At 39.1% G+C, this 14,102-nt stretch overlaps 2 protein-coding genes across 5 annotated transcripts in view; both read left to right on the top strand.

Moving 5' to 3' along the window:
* Nucleotides 1–9,433, top strand: part of gmip (GEM interacting protein) — a 14,271-nt gene extending 4,838 nt beyond the window's left edge. Inside the window, exons 5-22 of one of the 3 annotated variants that reach the window (XM_014024725.1) lie at nucleotides 990–1,115; nucleotides 2,580–2,644; nucleotides 2,808–2,915; nucleotides 3,002–3,082; nucleotides 3,459–3,620; nucleotides 3,772–3,909; nucleotides 4,317–4,507; nucleotides 4,597–4,688; nucleotides 4,774–4,836; nucleotides 4,951–5,034; nucleotides 5,128–5,270; nucleotides 5,370–5,546; nucleotides 5,640–5,777; nucleotides 5,950–6,149; nucleotides 6,263–6,584; nucleotides 6,998–7,100; nucleotides 8,140–8,204; nucleotides 8,310–9,433. In XM_014024725.1, the coding sequence (XP_013880179.1) occupies nucleotides 990–1,115; nucleotides 2,580–2,644; nucleotides 2,808–2,915; nucleotides 3,002–3,082; nucleotides 3,459–3,620; nucleotides 3,772–3,909; nucleotides 4,317–4,507; nucleotides 4,597–4,688; nucleotides 4,774–4,836; nucleotides 4,951–5,034; nucleotides 5,128–5,270; nucleotides 5,370–5,546; nucleotides 5,640–5,777; nucleotides 5,950–6,149; nucleotides 6,263–6,584; nucleotides 6,998–7,100; nucleotides 8,140–8,204; nucleotides 8,310–8,771 (2,720 nt within the window). In that variant the 3' untranslated portion in view covers nucleotides 8,772–9,433. Of the gene's footprint in view, nucleotides 1–989; nucleotides 1,116–2,579; nucleotides 2,645–2,807; nucleotides 2,916–3,001; nucleotides 3,083–3,458; nucleotides 3,621–3,771; nucleotides 3,910–4,316; nucleotides 4,508–4,596; nucleotides 4,689–4,773; nucleotides 4,837–4,950; nucleotides 5,035–5,127; nucleotides 5,271–5,369; nucleotides 5,547–5,639; nucleotides 5,778–5,949; nucleotides 6,150–6,262; nucleotides 6,585–6,997; nucleotides 7,101–8,139 lie in introns of all 3 variants that reach the window. The other 2 variants (XM_014024715.1, XM_014024731.1) reach the window with 2 other exon arrangements.
* Nucleotides 9,434–10,085: 652 nt separating this feature from the next.
* The window catches only part of lmx1al (LIM homeobox transcription factor 1, alpha-like), a 13,227-nt gene continuing 9,210 nt past the window's right edge, over nucleotides 10,086–14,102 (top strand). For both annotated transcript variants that reach the window (XM_014024874.1, XM_014024866.1), the window contains exons 1-3: nucleotides 10,086–10,306; nucleotides 11,263–11,351; nucleotides 11,867–12,056. In XM_014024874.1, the coding sequence (XP_013880328.1) occupies nucleotides 10,263–10,306; nucleotides 11,263–11,351; nucleotides 11,867–12,056 (323 nt within the window). In that variant the 5' untranslated portion in view covers nucleotides 10,086–10,262. The remainder of the gene's footprint in view (nucleotides 10,307–11,262; nucleotides 11,352–11,866; nucleotides 12,057–14,102) is intronic.

Genomic DNA, 14,102 nt, shown 5'->3' with positions numbered 1-14,102 from the left:
CTGCAGGATTTCTCAAACATGCATGAATGAGTCAGAGCAAGGCTTTGGGCTTGTTTTTTATGAGAGTATAACATTATAACATGATATAAAACTCAAAGGTGATTTTATATTATGTTGCCCCTTTAAAAAAGATTTTGAATGTGAAAGACAGGAATTCTAGAGAAAAGTTACTTGTTGAAAATGACTGCACCACGTGGACCTCTTGGAGAAGTGAAAGTTTTTCAGATGCACGAGTCCTTGATCTGATTGACTAAGTTTTTAATATTTATTGTTTGTGTTGAATAAAGTGGTGAKGTTAAAGTGGTCATGTGACTGCCAAGCACACATCAGAGAGTCTGCTGTGTTAACACCCTCCCAGCCTGGACCGCAGTAAAGCCGTGACATGCTGCTGTCTGATGCTGCCCGCTGGCTCTGMGTTGTGTGTCTGCTCTAACAGTGCGGCTCATCTCTTTATAGCTGACCGTAGTGAACAGGTGTGAGGGGGAGGGGACAGGAAAAGAGAGGAAGAGAGAAGAGAAGGGAAGTTGTTTAGCGAGAGCAGTTTGTSTTTGGTGGATGGAAAGCCTCCTCTCTCAGATCACGTCCTCATTTTGTTTGCCAGAAAGCTACAGTATACATGGATTGTGTTTGGTTGCAAGAAATTCTTACATTCTGTTGAAACCTCCTGGAAACCACAAGATTTTTACTCAGAGGAGCAGCTATAACCGAAGCTATGACTTGCCACTTGCAGTCACTGATTCCTGTATTGGGTTTGTGTATATTTTCTTTAGCTTCATTTGATTATTTTTTTAATTAGCTTCACCTAGTATGATTCAGTGACGCTTGGGATTGATACTATAAAAGAAACAGGTGTTTCTTTGAGGTTGGGGGCTGACTGAGTTTTGCAGGACAGAAAAGCTGTCGGTTGTAGCCCAGTGGACTCTGTGACATCCCTGGACACAGCTCCAAGTGTGCAGATCCTACAGTGATGCTGATGTACTCCCTCACAGCCCAGGATGCAGACTTGGCCCTCTTTCGCTGTGAGGATGGAGTGGAGACGGCACTGCAGTATGCCAAGTTGTGGTGCCGCTATGCCAAAGACCTTCTGGCCTGGATGGAGAAGAGAATCAGCTTGGGTGAGTACACAAAACTGAGTAAAGGAAGTAYGATAGTATCACAGCATGCAAATGATGATCGTGAAGGTTGCACATTTGAATATAACATGCACACAAAGGCGTAAATATGAGGGTTGTTTTAAAATTTAAGTGTGCTGTTATCCATCATGTAGGAAGTCGTTTTAGAAAAGCGCCGCTATTTATTGGCTCGAAGTTTGGGGATGTTTCACTTCCATTAATAGGTGTGACWTTACCCCTAAATTCTCTAAAGCTGAAGCAGCTATACTGTCATTTTGCTACAGTAGGACTCAGAGAAGCTGAACCTAGTTTATACTGTCTGTTGTGTAAACAGCAGTTCATTTTCTGCATTAATGTACCCACTGGAAGTATCTGGTGGCGTGCACTCACACCAGTGAACGACGCACGAAGAAACAGGATTAAAGATTATCTGATAGGAGGAGGGGGTGATTACCCTCGTGTCAGCCTGAACAGGTGCTCGTGTCCAGAAAAGGATATAAAGATTACAAGTCTCTTGCAAGCAGTCGAAATACAGTCACCCAACTCTGCTGTGTTTTGAACAACATTAGGCAACAGCAACTGATGAGTAATTGCTAGGTGGAGCAACACAACACAATCTGCTGATTACAAAGACTAGAAAAACACTACAAGTTACCTGATGACAACAACATAGTGTCCATTTTACAAYAAGGGCCACAAAAATGATCAATAGGAACTAATATGGAATTAATGAGGGACTAATTGCTAATTAGTTGCAAAGTGATGAACTCCTGGTCATATTTTTAAAACGGCTCATGATTAGGTAACATTAATTTAAAGGTTAGTTACATATGAAGACATGTGTTGTGACATGTGCTCGTTGATTCTTCTTGTACCTGATCATTAATCAAACATTACCTGTTCATTAACTGTAACATGGAGTTTATCATTAATAAATGGTTCCTCAGCATTAAGTCTTTGATTTATTTCTCTATCATTTCAAATGGACTATTAACTTATCACTGCTTTATCATTAATAATTAGTCAAAATTTTATTCCTCATTAGTTCCTGTGAAGCTAAGCAAATGTTTTCAGGTTACAAACTTCTTTCTGAATATTTTTTAACCGGATAATAACTTGTAAAGAGCAGTCAGGTAATATATGTTTATCAGATTTAGTTTCAAACATAAACACAATAAAAATACTATTTTTAGATTGTTCTTTAACTAAGTAACCCAGCTTTAATAAAATTTACTTATGAGTTAAAATCAAAATGTAAAAAGTAATGAGTTTAAGAAAGTTTCACAATTATTTTTTTCTTGAAGGTCTGGGTTATCTGATTGAAAATGCACTTTTACTGTGTCCATAATGTTTCACAGAAATGAAACCTTTAACATTAAAATAAGAATTCATTCAAGCATCGATGTAAATGTAACATGTAACGGAAAACTTATTGGTGGTTTTATTTTTTATTTATTTTGTTAACAGAACAAGAATTTTCAAAAAACGTGATAAAAACAGCTGAAGGAGCAAAGATCAATGTGGCACAGCAGGTATGGTCCTATGGTCAATATGCCGAAAGTATGACTTTTTGGGGGGGGTATGATTAGAACAATCAGTGCTGGAATAGGTTGTAACAAAACTAAAAAATCTGCAGATTTTGACCTTGCAGCACCTTTGCACAGAAATACTATAAGTTTGTTCTTGCCTGTGTAGGAGATGATGCCACTACAGTACATCTACACCATGGCTTTGGAGCAAGACATCAAAAACAGTGTGACCTCTAGGAGGACCTATGAACTGCTACAAAACCGTTGCTATCAGGTATAAAAGTCCACACATACTCAAAGTAATAATTTTCTTTAAACATTTTTTAAAGAGTATGCCTAATCCATTATTTTATTATAAAGGCTTTGGCTGCTAAGAGGAATGAGATCGATAAGTGGCGCAGGGAATTTAAAGAGCAATGGGCAAGAGAACAAAGGAAGATGGTAAGTAAATTCGGCTTCTTTTTTTCTYTTTTTTTTCTACTAAAATGAAGATCTATTTGTTGAAACACATGTTTTTTAATTCAAGTCACAACTTCTTTCTGAGTGCGTTTGGACGTGTTTAGAGCAAAATGTTGGCAACGTAAGACCTTGCTGATGTCTATAAAAGATGAATTGTACCTGGCACATGATATATTTCTTAATTCTCTACCTGCTCTTATTCAGCTCACCTTTGTGACTGTATAAGACTTTATAACCATATATACAGTATTTGTGCTGATGCAAGCTGAGTATGCATTATTTAGTACTTGAACGTTTAAAAGTGTGTCCAAAAAAAGTCATTTGTGTCTATTCTTTTGATGTGTATGRTTGTTATCAGAATGAAGCAGTGTCGACTCTTAAAAAGGCCAAACATCAATATTTCCAGCGCTGTGAYGAGCTAGAAAAAGCTAAAGCAAGTTCTGCTAAAGCTGTGGACGACACAGCTGGAGTTAAAACGCTTGATAAAAGGAGGAAGTCCAAAGATGAAGCCAAGACAAAGGTTAATGTCTYGTCGATTCAACGCATAAACAAGTCACATACTTAAATATTTTGTGTAGCTCTAATTGTGGAACATATTCACGTTGACAATGTTTTCAATAAGCTATGAGCTATAGACAATTTCAGCTCATTTATCACACATTCCTGTCCAGGTAACGGAGACGGAGCTTCTCTACAGACAGTGTGTGAGTGATGCCAATATTCACCAAGATGAGCTGGTGAAGGTCAAAGAAAGAATTATTTCTCACATTCGGAAGCTCATTTGTCAAGGAGACACTGTGCTCAAGGAGGTTAGTATAAAATTAAATATATATATGTATGTATACATTTGTCTTTATGTCAGTTTGTGTTCGAAATATAGAAAATCAGGATCTGACAAATGTTGTTCCTTGATCGTGTACTATATCTATACTGGTTTAACCTGTGTTTATGGTAAATATATCCAATCTCACAGGTTTTCTCTCTCTGCAAGGATGTTATATTATCATTCACTAGTGTAAATGTTATACAACGCTAATTTTTTTTTATTTGACTGCATATAGTATTTGTGTTTTTCAATCTAAAAATTGTATCAACTTTTAACTCACATTTAAGTTTTACTAAATTAAAAGGTAATTTTACAATTTTGTTTTGTGCTTAAATGAAATGCCTTTTGTTGACAAAATTCTTACTTTAATCTCACATTTCCTTGCATCAGGCCACAGTCAACATGTTCTTCTACCAGCGGCAGCAGACAGAGCCTATTCCCCTTGGTTATCACAACCTGGAGGTGACATGCAGAACTGTGGAGCCTGGAGAGCCTTATCTGCTTTATGTCCTCAGCAAGCGTCGCCCTGTGCAGCCTCTCCAGATCTTCACTTTCCAGGAGTATGCACCTCATGGCAAAAGGTAGAATCGACTTATYATTTCAGCTAAATGWATGTGTGCTTCTGCTAGTACACACCAAATCCATTATTTTAAAATTTTTGTTTTGATAGCAACAAACGAAAAACCGGCACCGTTTTCAGCCCTGTGCAGGACCCGTCTCTTATGCTAGACGATAATTCATGCAGAAGATCCAGTGATGCCAGTAAGTTTTTCACAAGATAAGACCATGACGGTTGTAACAAGCATGTTTTTGTTTTTAATTCAGTTTTTGTCTCTGTGCACTTTAGAGAAAACAGGCTACAGTGACAGTGAAAGTTTTGGAGGCAGTTCTGAATCTCTGTCCAGCCCTGGTAGAAACAAATGCACATTTTTTTTCCATGACTAATTTTTTGCATGCAAATCAGAATTATGTAACATTTTCCTCTGTATTGCGTATTTTTTTCTCTCTTTGGAAATGCACACAGCACACAGGAGGCTCCCAAAAACATTATCTACTTTGACAGTGTCGTCAGATGACCTGGACGACCGAGATGCTGTGTTAGAATCAGGTTGGTTACATCCCTCGACACTTCCATGAGTGATTTATCTGTACCAGCAATGATAGTAAACCTCATAAAACTGTCTTCTTTTTCTCCCTGCAGAGTATACTGATAGCCAGTCTGTAAAAACGCGAATGTTTTCTCGAGCAGCGCTAACACACCGACTCAAGAAGACAAAAAGCAAGATGATTAAATGCAAGCAGTGTGAAAACTACATTGTTGTCAGTGGGGTTGAATGTGAGGAGGTATGAGGCAACATTTGCAAAATATAAAATTGTATGGACATAAGAGAAAAGGTTTCTAAAAACATAACTGAATCTGTTCTTTTCCTCTGATGCATTCAGTGTGGGCTGGCTTTCCACAGGAAGTGCATGGAGATGTGTCAGTTAGAGTGTGAGAACAAAAAGGGGACGGTGTTTGGAGTAGACCTATCTGTGCTTTTACGAGACAGACCAGATGAGGTGCCATTTGTGGTGATGCACTGCACATCCGAAATAGAGAACCGGGCTCTTTCCGTTCAGGTATTGATGGCCATCGCTGAAGTCAGAAGATGCACCGTGGCTTGTCAAGTTTGACCTGCTGTCTAATCTTTTTGCCTGCTTTTGTTTTCTGAGGGGGTATATCGTGTGAGTGGAGCAAAGCCTCGCATTCAGAAGCTCTGTCAGAGCTTTGAGACTCAAAAGGAGCAAGTGGACCTCTCTGACCTCTCGCCACATGACATCACCTCCATTCTGAAGCACTTCTTCAAAGAGGTACTTTTAAGGTGTTTTTGCAAAACCGCTTGTCTTGACACATGATTAAAAGGGGGCAGAAAAGAATGCTTGCCCACAAMAGTGATTTGTCTGACAATTTTAGTGTGTATAATGTTTGGTTGCAGTAATTTTCTAATAYTACAGTGAACAATCTCAGTATTGTCTCTTTCAGCTTCCAGAACCTCTACTAACTTTTGACTTGTACAATGACTTTATTGTGGTGGGAAGAACCATTCAGCACCTGAATGAAAAGGAAACTTCACCAGACCCTAATGAGATCATAGACATTATTCATAACCTGCAAAAGCTACTGCAGAAGCTTCCTTTCTATTGCTACAACACATTGCAGCACCTTATTTCCCATCTACAAAAGTGAGCATGCTGCTGAGTGACATTTTTTATTAACACGTTTCCTGCAGCATACATGTTGTGATTTTTTTTACATTAGATTTTGCCCATATTTGTTTATGCTTTTGTCTCAACAGAGTTTCAGAGAACTACGACAACAAAATGTCCCCTAGCAATTTGGGTATTGTGTTTGGACCGACATTATTGCGCCCCCTAGTGTCCACAGACATGTCAATGATTGCCCTTTTGGAGACGAGCTACCAGGCTGTACTTGTKGAGTTCCTCATCACGCACCATGACAAGATCTTTGGCTTGGAGCAGGGCACCGTAACACCCCCTCCCCCAGTGCCCACAGCACCTCTTCCAGACACTCCTCCWAGAGCTTCCTGTCCTCTGGATGGAGTTGATGCTGACCTGGAGCATGACCTGTCCACCAGAGAGCGTCCACCCTCACTAGAAGTAAGTACTTTACTTTAGCATTAAAAGAATAAATTGTCTGACATTTTTCTTTATGCACGTGTTGCACTCCTCTGTTGTGTTAAAGGCTTTACACCCWTAACCTTGTGCTTTTTTTCTTACAAGGTTAATGAGCTATTCACCGGCTGTGTGTTTCTGCTTAAACTTTGCTTTCCATGGTATCTTTTCAAGTTTCAGTTTTCGGTGCGCTGCCCACACTTTATCACAGGAAAGCTGGATGCTTCACTGTAGACGTTTTCTGTGGATGAAAGAAATGTCTCAGGAGCTACAAGGCCAACAGCTCCAAAGTTTTATTTGTGCCCGATGCAGTCATTGCCTTATCAGCACATGGTGCTGGAGGGTTAGAGGTGATCAGAAAACAGAAAGCCSCCACTCAACCTGTGTCATTCCAACAGAGCCGAGCTTTCAAGAGAGACTCGAGCGAGGGTTATATTTCTGACAAGTCTTCATCCAATGAGGCAGTGGACCAGCTTGGCCCTGAAGCCTATGAGAGAGCAGGTAGGCAGATGTAGCAATAGAGTAGTCATTTCTGATGAAGTACATTATTGGTGCTTTGGTAGCACAGTGGTTAAAGCTGTCACCCTCACAGCAAGGTTTTAGTTTCACCTCCTGTCTGCAGCCTTTCTGCAGAGGGGTTTGCATATTCTCCTTGTGCACACAGAGCAAAAACATGCATTCTAGGTTAACTGATAACTATAAATTAGCATTAGGTGTGAGTGAGTGCATGAATGGTTGTCTGTCTTATTTGTGTGACCCTGATAGACTTGTGACCTGTCCAGTTGTACCCTGCCTCTAGTACAGTGACTGCTGGAGAAAGGCTTCAGCTTCCCTGTGACCCTGCACAGAATAGCTGGTACAGAAAATAGCAGGATTGGTGGTGTCTTATGTAATTTGTAGATATTTGAGTTTATATTTGCCAGTCTATTAAAGTAAATTTCCGTACATGTTTTATTAATACTCATAGTACTCAACCTTTCTGATATTTTTAGGGTCCTAAGTAGTTTATTTAATTTCTCACAGAGAGTTTTATTTTTGTCAGTACTCTATACATTTCCTCCAGTTATTTTTAGAAATAAACTTCTCTGTTATAGCCTACTCTTTAGTTCTGTTTAACTTTTGTTAAGAAACATGTTAATGGAATGATGAAGAAAACAGTGAACTTTAACCATCGTGAGAATAATTTGTTAGGTTGGGTGCTACTCTTGAGAAGTCATTTCAATTTTAATATTAAAGCAAAAATTAAGAGTACCTTGATTTTTCCTGCCTAAGATGCTCTTGCTACTCTTTGCTGGCTTCTTTCTTGCTGTGTTTCACATCWTGAGCGTTCAGCAACTTTAATGCTTCAACTCACAACTGAACCTGCGCATTTTCATGTCAGCCTCTAATCTGAACATTTTAAAAATGATTTGCTTCCTTTTAAACCATCAAAGGATATTTTTACACTATTATCCAGAATTAATTTTTAGTTTGATAATATAATCAATAATTTGTGTTTGTAAATTACATGGTTGTCCCTGCCCTTTTTTTTTTACCCTAGTCCTGGCTGTGAGAGCATCATCAAGTAATCCCCAGCATGTGTCAGTGAGAGGGTCAGTCCCTGACGTAGGTACCCAACCACACTATCGCTTCACCAGACAACCTGTGAAGTACTACCGGCATCATAACGCAGGAACTCGACTCTCTTTTCCACACTGTGCGACGAGACAGGCAGCTCGTCCAAAGAGGGGCTCTCAGGAGAGTGCAGACAGCAGCCRCAGTCCCTCTCCAGAGCCAGAAACACAGAGATGTTCACAAAACTCAGATGGCCACTGGAACAACACTCAGCAGCCCCACCAGGTTACGACTACAGCTRAGGGTATTAAGGACGGCCCGTTGAGCCCTCGAGAGGTTGTGGAGTACATGCTGGGACTGGACTCGGCGGTTACATCTCCTGCAGCTGAAACATCCTCCGGTACAACACAGAGGCCTACTGAAGAGGTAGAAACGTGGTGGCAAGCTGACCTGAACATAAACATGAGCAATAACCGACACTGCACTGGACAGAATCTCAGTTCGTCGCCAAAGAACGTTCCTTTTGAGCACAACCTGACCTCACCTGCTCAAAAGATCCTGTCTGGTCTGAAGCTGAGACGCAGTCACTCGGGGAAGGATGATCAGCTCTTTGTCTAATCAAGAATAACAATTCTAGAGACTGCAGTGACTGTGCATACACCCGAGGTCTGTAATTATAACACTGATTATTAGATTTGTGTATGTTTTTATATATAGGATGAAAAACATTGTCCCATTTTAGTGCATATTGCTCCACTCTTTCAGAACACAATATTTAAATGTGCAAAAAGTTGCATTTTTCAAACTTACATTTGAAACACTGGAGGGTGTCCGTTTTTTTAAGAGTTATTGGAATGCCCTAACCACTTTATTCATTTAATCAGGTTGATCTGTCAACCATTCAGTTACATGATGTAAATATCAGACAAGACACGTTTGTGTATGAATATACAGTATTTCAATGTACAATACAGGTTAGGATTTGGAGAGATGGCACAAAAAGTTTTTTCTTGTTAAAAGCTGTAATAACGTTTGAAGGTTTGAAAGTGTTTATGTAGTTTCTAGAGCAGTGTTTCCCAAAGTTGGGGTCGGGACCCAAAGTGGGGTCCCGAAACATCAAGGTGGGGTCCTGAAAAGATTTTCTGAATTAATTACATTTTTTTTGCCTTAGTTGTTCCAAATTACTGAGGTTAGTATATTGAAAATGGATAAATGTGGTATAATAAACATTGTTACTATGCCCATGTTTTGTTGACCTGATACAAATGTTTATCATCCAAAAATAGCTGGGGGCACAGGTCTCTGTTACTGTTATTTTGTGGGTCAAAAGCTGAAAAGTTTGGGAACCACTGTTCTAGAGGACAAAATTGCCTTCATGAGTGAAAATTTGAGCMGTGCACCTTTCCAGTTTAGACGCAAGGGGGCGGTATTTTGGTGTGGGGAGAAAAAAAATGTGAAAAAACATGATGGTAAAGGAGGAATAAACCTTTTTATTTCTGTTTACAGTTTAAAACATTTGTTTCAACTTACACAAACATTTTTTTTATCCATTAAGCTATAAGCCTATTTGTTGAGTATGAAATGTGAAGTGAATCATTTCTATCATCTAAAAGCTGGTGATGCCAGAGCTCAACTTCATTTGCCTTTGTTCTTTGGACATTCATCCCTTTATAGAATTAAGAAGTTAAAGCATCTGATTTATTATTAGAACCATGGCCGATTTCTGGTAAGTCACAAGTTTTCCATTTCAGCTGCGCCCTTAGAAGTATCCGTCTAACCTTGAACACAAAATGCAAGCGATCCTCCCAAACGGAGTTATCAATAAGCYGCATTATCGCTCATCTTCCCCTCATCATTTTCCGCACCTTCTCCCTCCCTCCTTGTCTGTCCATCTCCTCCCTCTCTGCCTCCTTTTTACGCACAAAACAAGTGAAAGCGCGCACACGGCARCCGGAGAGAACCAGGAGACACAACAGAGCGCGCTTCGGGTCACCATGGTKTTGGAATTTTCTCCCTTCTAGCAGCGCACAGGTCGAACCGTGAGCTGCACGTGGGACGATCCTCCCTCGCGCCTCTTTTATCTGAGCTGAAAGTTTTCTCCAGGTTTTCATGTTACCCACGGAGATTTCTGGAGGAGTGTGTTTCACCTCAAGGTAAGGAGTCCGCAACTCGGGAACAGGTTGTCAGTGATGTCAGACTCCAAGGGTTGGAAATGGTTCCTTGTTTCTCCACTCTGCTCGTGTTTTTACAAGAAAGGCAGGTAAAATAGAATAAAGCGCGCGACTTTTATTTTGGAAACCTAAAGCTTATTTTAAAGACAAATGGGGCTGCGCAAACGATTTTTATGATTATTCCTATGTTTTTTGCTGAAACATGTTCATTTCTTTCAGTTTTGAGTGCGGCAATCAAATACAGTTATAAAATGAATATGACAATTATTGTTATTTGAGATTCATGTTTTTGAAACAGTAATAGGCTACTAATTATGTGACAGACACGCTTATGAAACCATTTCCTGTACAGGAACTTTTATAACCTTTAAAAAATATTTTGTTTAGTTAATTATCAGGCTGTTAAGCTGACAGCCAATTAGCACAAATATGTCGATTTGTTCAACACRCTTAAGAAAATTGCCAAATTAGGATAACCTAATTTACATATTTTGTTTTCTGGGATTTTCTAGTATTTTATAACAATTATCCCATGTCTCCATGACTTCTCTCTTGGCTTTTTGTGGCACATTTTACATGGTCATCCTGAGATCAACAGTAAAATCTACTTGTTTTTTATTTTTTTTATTTTTTGTAAAGTATTCTGAATTGCATATATTAAAAATAAACAGCATTTTATTATTTTTCTCTCTTTTATTTTAAATACATTTGCCAACTTACACCACATCCACGTGTGTTTGTAATAAAACACTTTTTATCTAAAACTCGTTATTGCAAAAAATCGTTAATAAAATAGAGTGATAGAGGGTTTTTTTTTCTTTTTTTTTTCTTCCAGCCTCGGGCTGTGTCTTTATGTTTATTTTCGACCGTGTAGCTGATATTCTAGTAGTTCTGCTGTATTTTAATTGAGAGGAACTTGTTTTTGTCTTTCTCTTCAGCGATCACACTGAGGGAAGGAGAGAAGTTATGAAAACAGAGGAGAACCAGCAGTCCTGTTTGCAGCAGCCTCCATCCTCCACGCCTTTCGGTCAGTCTCACATGTTGATCAACATGCAAAAAGCAAATTAAGCAAACAAAAAAAAAACATCCAGTCAAGAAAACTTTGTAACTTATCAAACCATTTTACTACAAGAATTTACGCGATTTTCCCTCCTTGTACGAATTTATTATAATAAATATAAAGTGGCGCAAAAATCAGTTTTCAAACAGCAAAAATGTTGTGAAAATAAATAATACAAACATTCCATTTCTTCACATTTATAATCACAGCCTTCACTTTTGATCTTGCTTATAAAAAAATCATGCTCTCCGTCTTAAGATTTGTTTTAAAATGTCATKATGTAGGAAGTAACACATATTAAAATTACTTAACATTTTTGAAAAAACCTCTGCAGCTGGAACAGTTGGGGACATATTTCTCTTTCCCCACCCTTTTTTTAAGAAGTTGATTTGTGCCAGATGACATGATTATTTAAACACACAGAGCTGACTTTGGCCTTCTAGTTGTAACTGTATACGTGCGCGCTGATTTGCTCCTACCAGGTCCAGATTACAGAGGAGGGGGAGAGCTGTGCGCGGGCTGCGAGTCTCCTATCGCCGACCGCTTCCTGCTGCGCGTAAACGAGCGCTCCTGGCACGAGACCTGCGTCAAATGCGCCGTGTGTCTGAGCGCGCTCAGCGGGACCTGTTACTGCAGGGACCGCCTGCTCTACTGCAAGCACGACTATGAAAAGTAAGATTTGTTTTTTTTTAACACAATGAACTAAAATAATCAGCGTGAAGCAAAGTGTTTCTGGTAAGGAAAAAAAATAGTCAGGTACCTTTTACAACAGTAAAATGCCATTTAGGTAAGCTTTTGCATAATTTTTTTTTTTTTGGGTGGGGGTATGTTTTCATTATGTTAAAATGTACATTAAAATAAATGATCCATGTCACTAATCAGTTATTCTGAAGAAAGGACAAAAGAATGGCACATTTGTATTCACAAGTCAGTAAATATAAAGAAGACATTGACTCATTCATTGGGTCTGAAAGTAGGATTTTTAAAACGTTTAACACTGGTCATAAATGGATAATGATGTTTATATTAATAAAACAGTTAATAAGATTTTTGTTGGGACAAGTCTCTGCAACTCCTCTTGTGTGGGTTATAAATTTAAAAGTTTAGGAACCAACTGTTATAGAGATGATGGATTTGTTTAAAGCTAAATAATGCTTTTGGATTTATATTTCTTTTTTGTTCCCAGTATTTTAATTAACCTCTTGATATGCTCGTCTGTGTATTTTTGATGTGACACCCAACAGCTCAACGTACAGCATAGAAAAGTTTGCTTCATAGAGTGGTCAATAATATTGTATGTTTGATGGTTTGTGGGCGTTATCCTTTTTGTTGTTTGGTTCGTGGTCGCTGGGTGTGTTTGCTGTGGGAGCTCCTGGGCTGGACAGCTTAAAGACAAGCCTGCAGCTTGTTATCGTTGTTTTTGAAAAGTGTCAGACGGCATCCAGCAGCACAGACCCTCCCACTGTACCTGWCATCTGGAGGGGAGAGAGTGAGAAAGAGGGAGATGAAAGCCCCATTGTGTGACGTTCCGCTGGAAAAATGAGCGAGAAAAGTGGAGGCCAAAACCAAGTTTTGTGCTATAGTTTTTGTGATGGAAGAAAAGAGGATATTTGCTCTCTTTGCTTAATGAATACGACTGCAGGTCCAAATCAAAATCCAGCATCTCCTTCGCTGAGGTGTTGATTTAGTGCTCTATACGTTGCACATGCCTGCCTTGTGTGAGTTGGTGCCAGACTTGGCACGCAGCAATGTCTGTGAMCTTCAGCGAATCAGCAACAATGTCGCCTTGTTTTCCCTGTGGTCTGTCCATCAGCGCCTTACACTACACACTCCCTCATCCAGAGCAGGTGTGTGCATTGTAACAGATTAGCTGGTCCAGGAATTTGGAACGTGCAGAAGAATTTTAAGGGAATTCATGAATTTATGAGTGTTCTGATAGTCCTCTTCTGACCTGACTCGAGGCTCTGTTTTGAATGAGGTCTATCTGCCTCAGTAAAGTCGGATCATTTGCCTGACGTCTGACTCATGAGTTGTGTTTGCATGTTTGAAATTAAATAAAGTGAATTATTGGAGTATGCACAGAAAGCACACGTTCATGTTAAGTCAGCATCTTGCGGGCTTTTCAACTCGTACAGAAATATTTTGCTCATAATGAGATACTTGATTTTTTTTTCCCCCTAAAGCAGCGTCTCAGACTTGTCCAAATATTGTTTAATTCCCTCTTGGCTGGCTTGATTACATCACCCAGCACAAAGGCAGACAGAGCCTCAGAGCTTTACTCCCTAACTCCTTCTCCTTCACAACATACAGTAAACCAAAGCACACTCTGTTCAGCACTGTTACCCAATCAATTCCTTTCTTTATTTGTTTTTGAACGAGCAAAATATAAAAACTGAAGATGTTTGTGAAGACAGCTTTAAGAAAACCTGTCTAATCAGTTTAAATTACAAAATCAATCTATTGAAATTTAACCCATCCCCCACCCAACTGGTCTAGACTACACTGCCTGCAAGGCAAAGGTTAATTCAACATTTACATGTTTAATAGTTTAGAATGATAACCTACTTCACTGATTATTTTAAATCGATCACTTTAAAACTCAAAAATAAAAGGCAAAGTTTTTACATATTTTTAAATGATGTATAATTACAATTATAAGCTGATCCTCTTACACGTCAGAGTTTCCACTCGTTTAAAAAAAATGCATTTTTAGTTAAA

This window comes from Austrofundulus limnaeus, unplaced genomic scaffold, assembly GCF_001266775.1.
Source record: "Austrofundulus limnaeus strain Quisiro unplaced genomic scaffold, Austrofundulus_limnaeus-1.0 Scaffold4, whole genome shotgun sequence".
Classification (NCBI taxonomy): Eukaryota; Metazoa; Chordata; class Actinopteri; order Cyprinodontiformes; family Rivulidae; genus Austrofundulus; species Austrofundulus limnaeus.
Note: the sequence above shows the minus strand (reverse complement) of the source record. Positions and strands in the feature narration are given on the sequence as shown.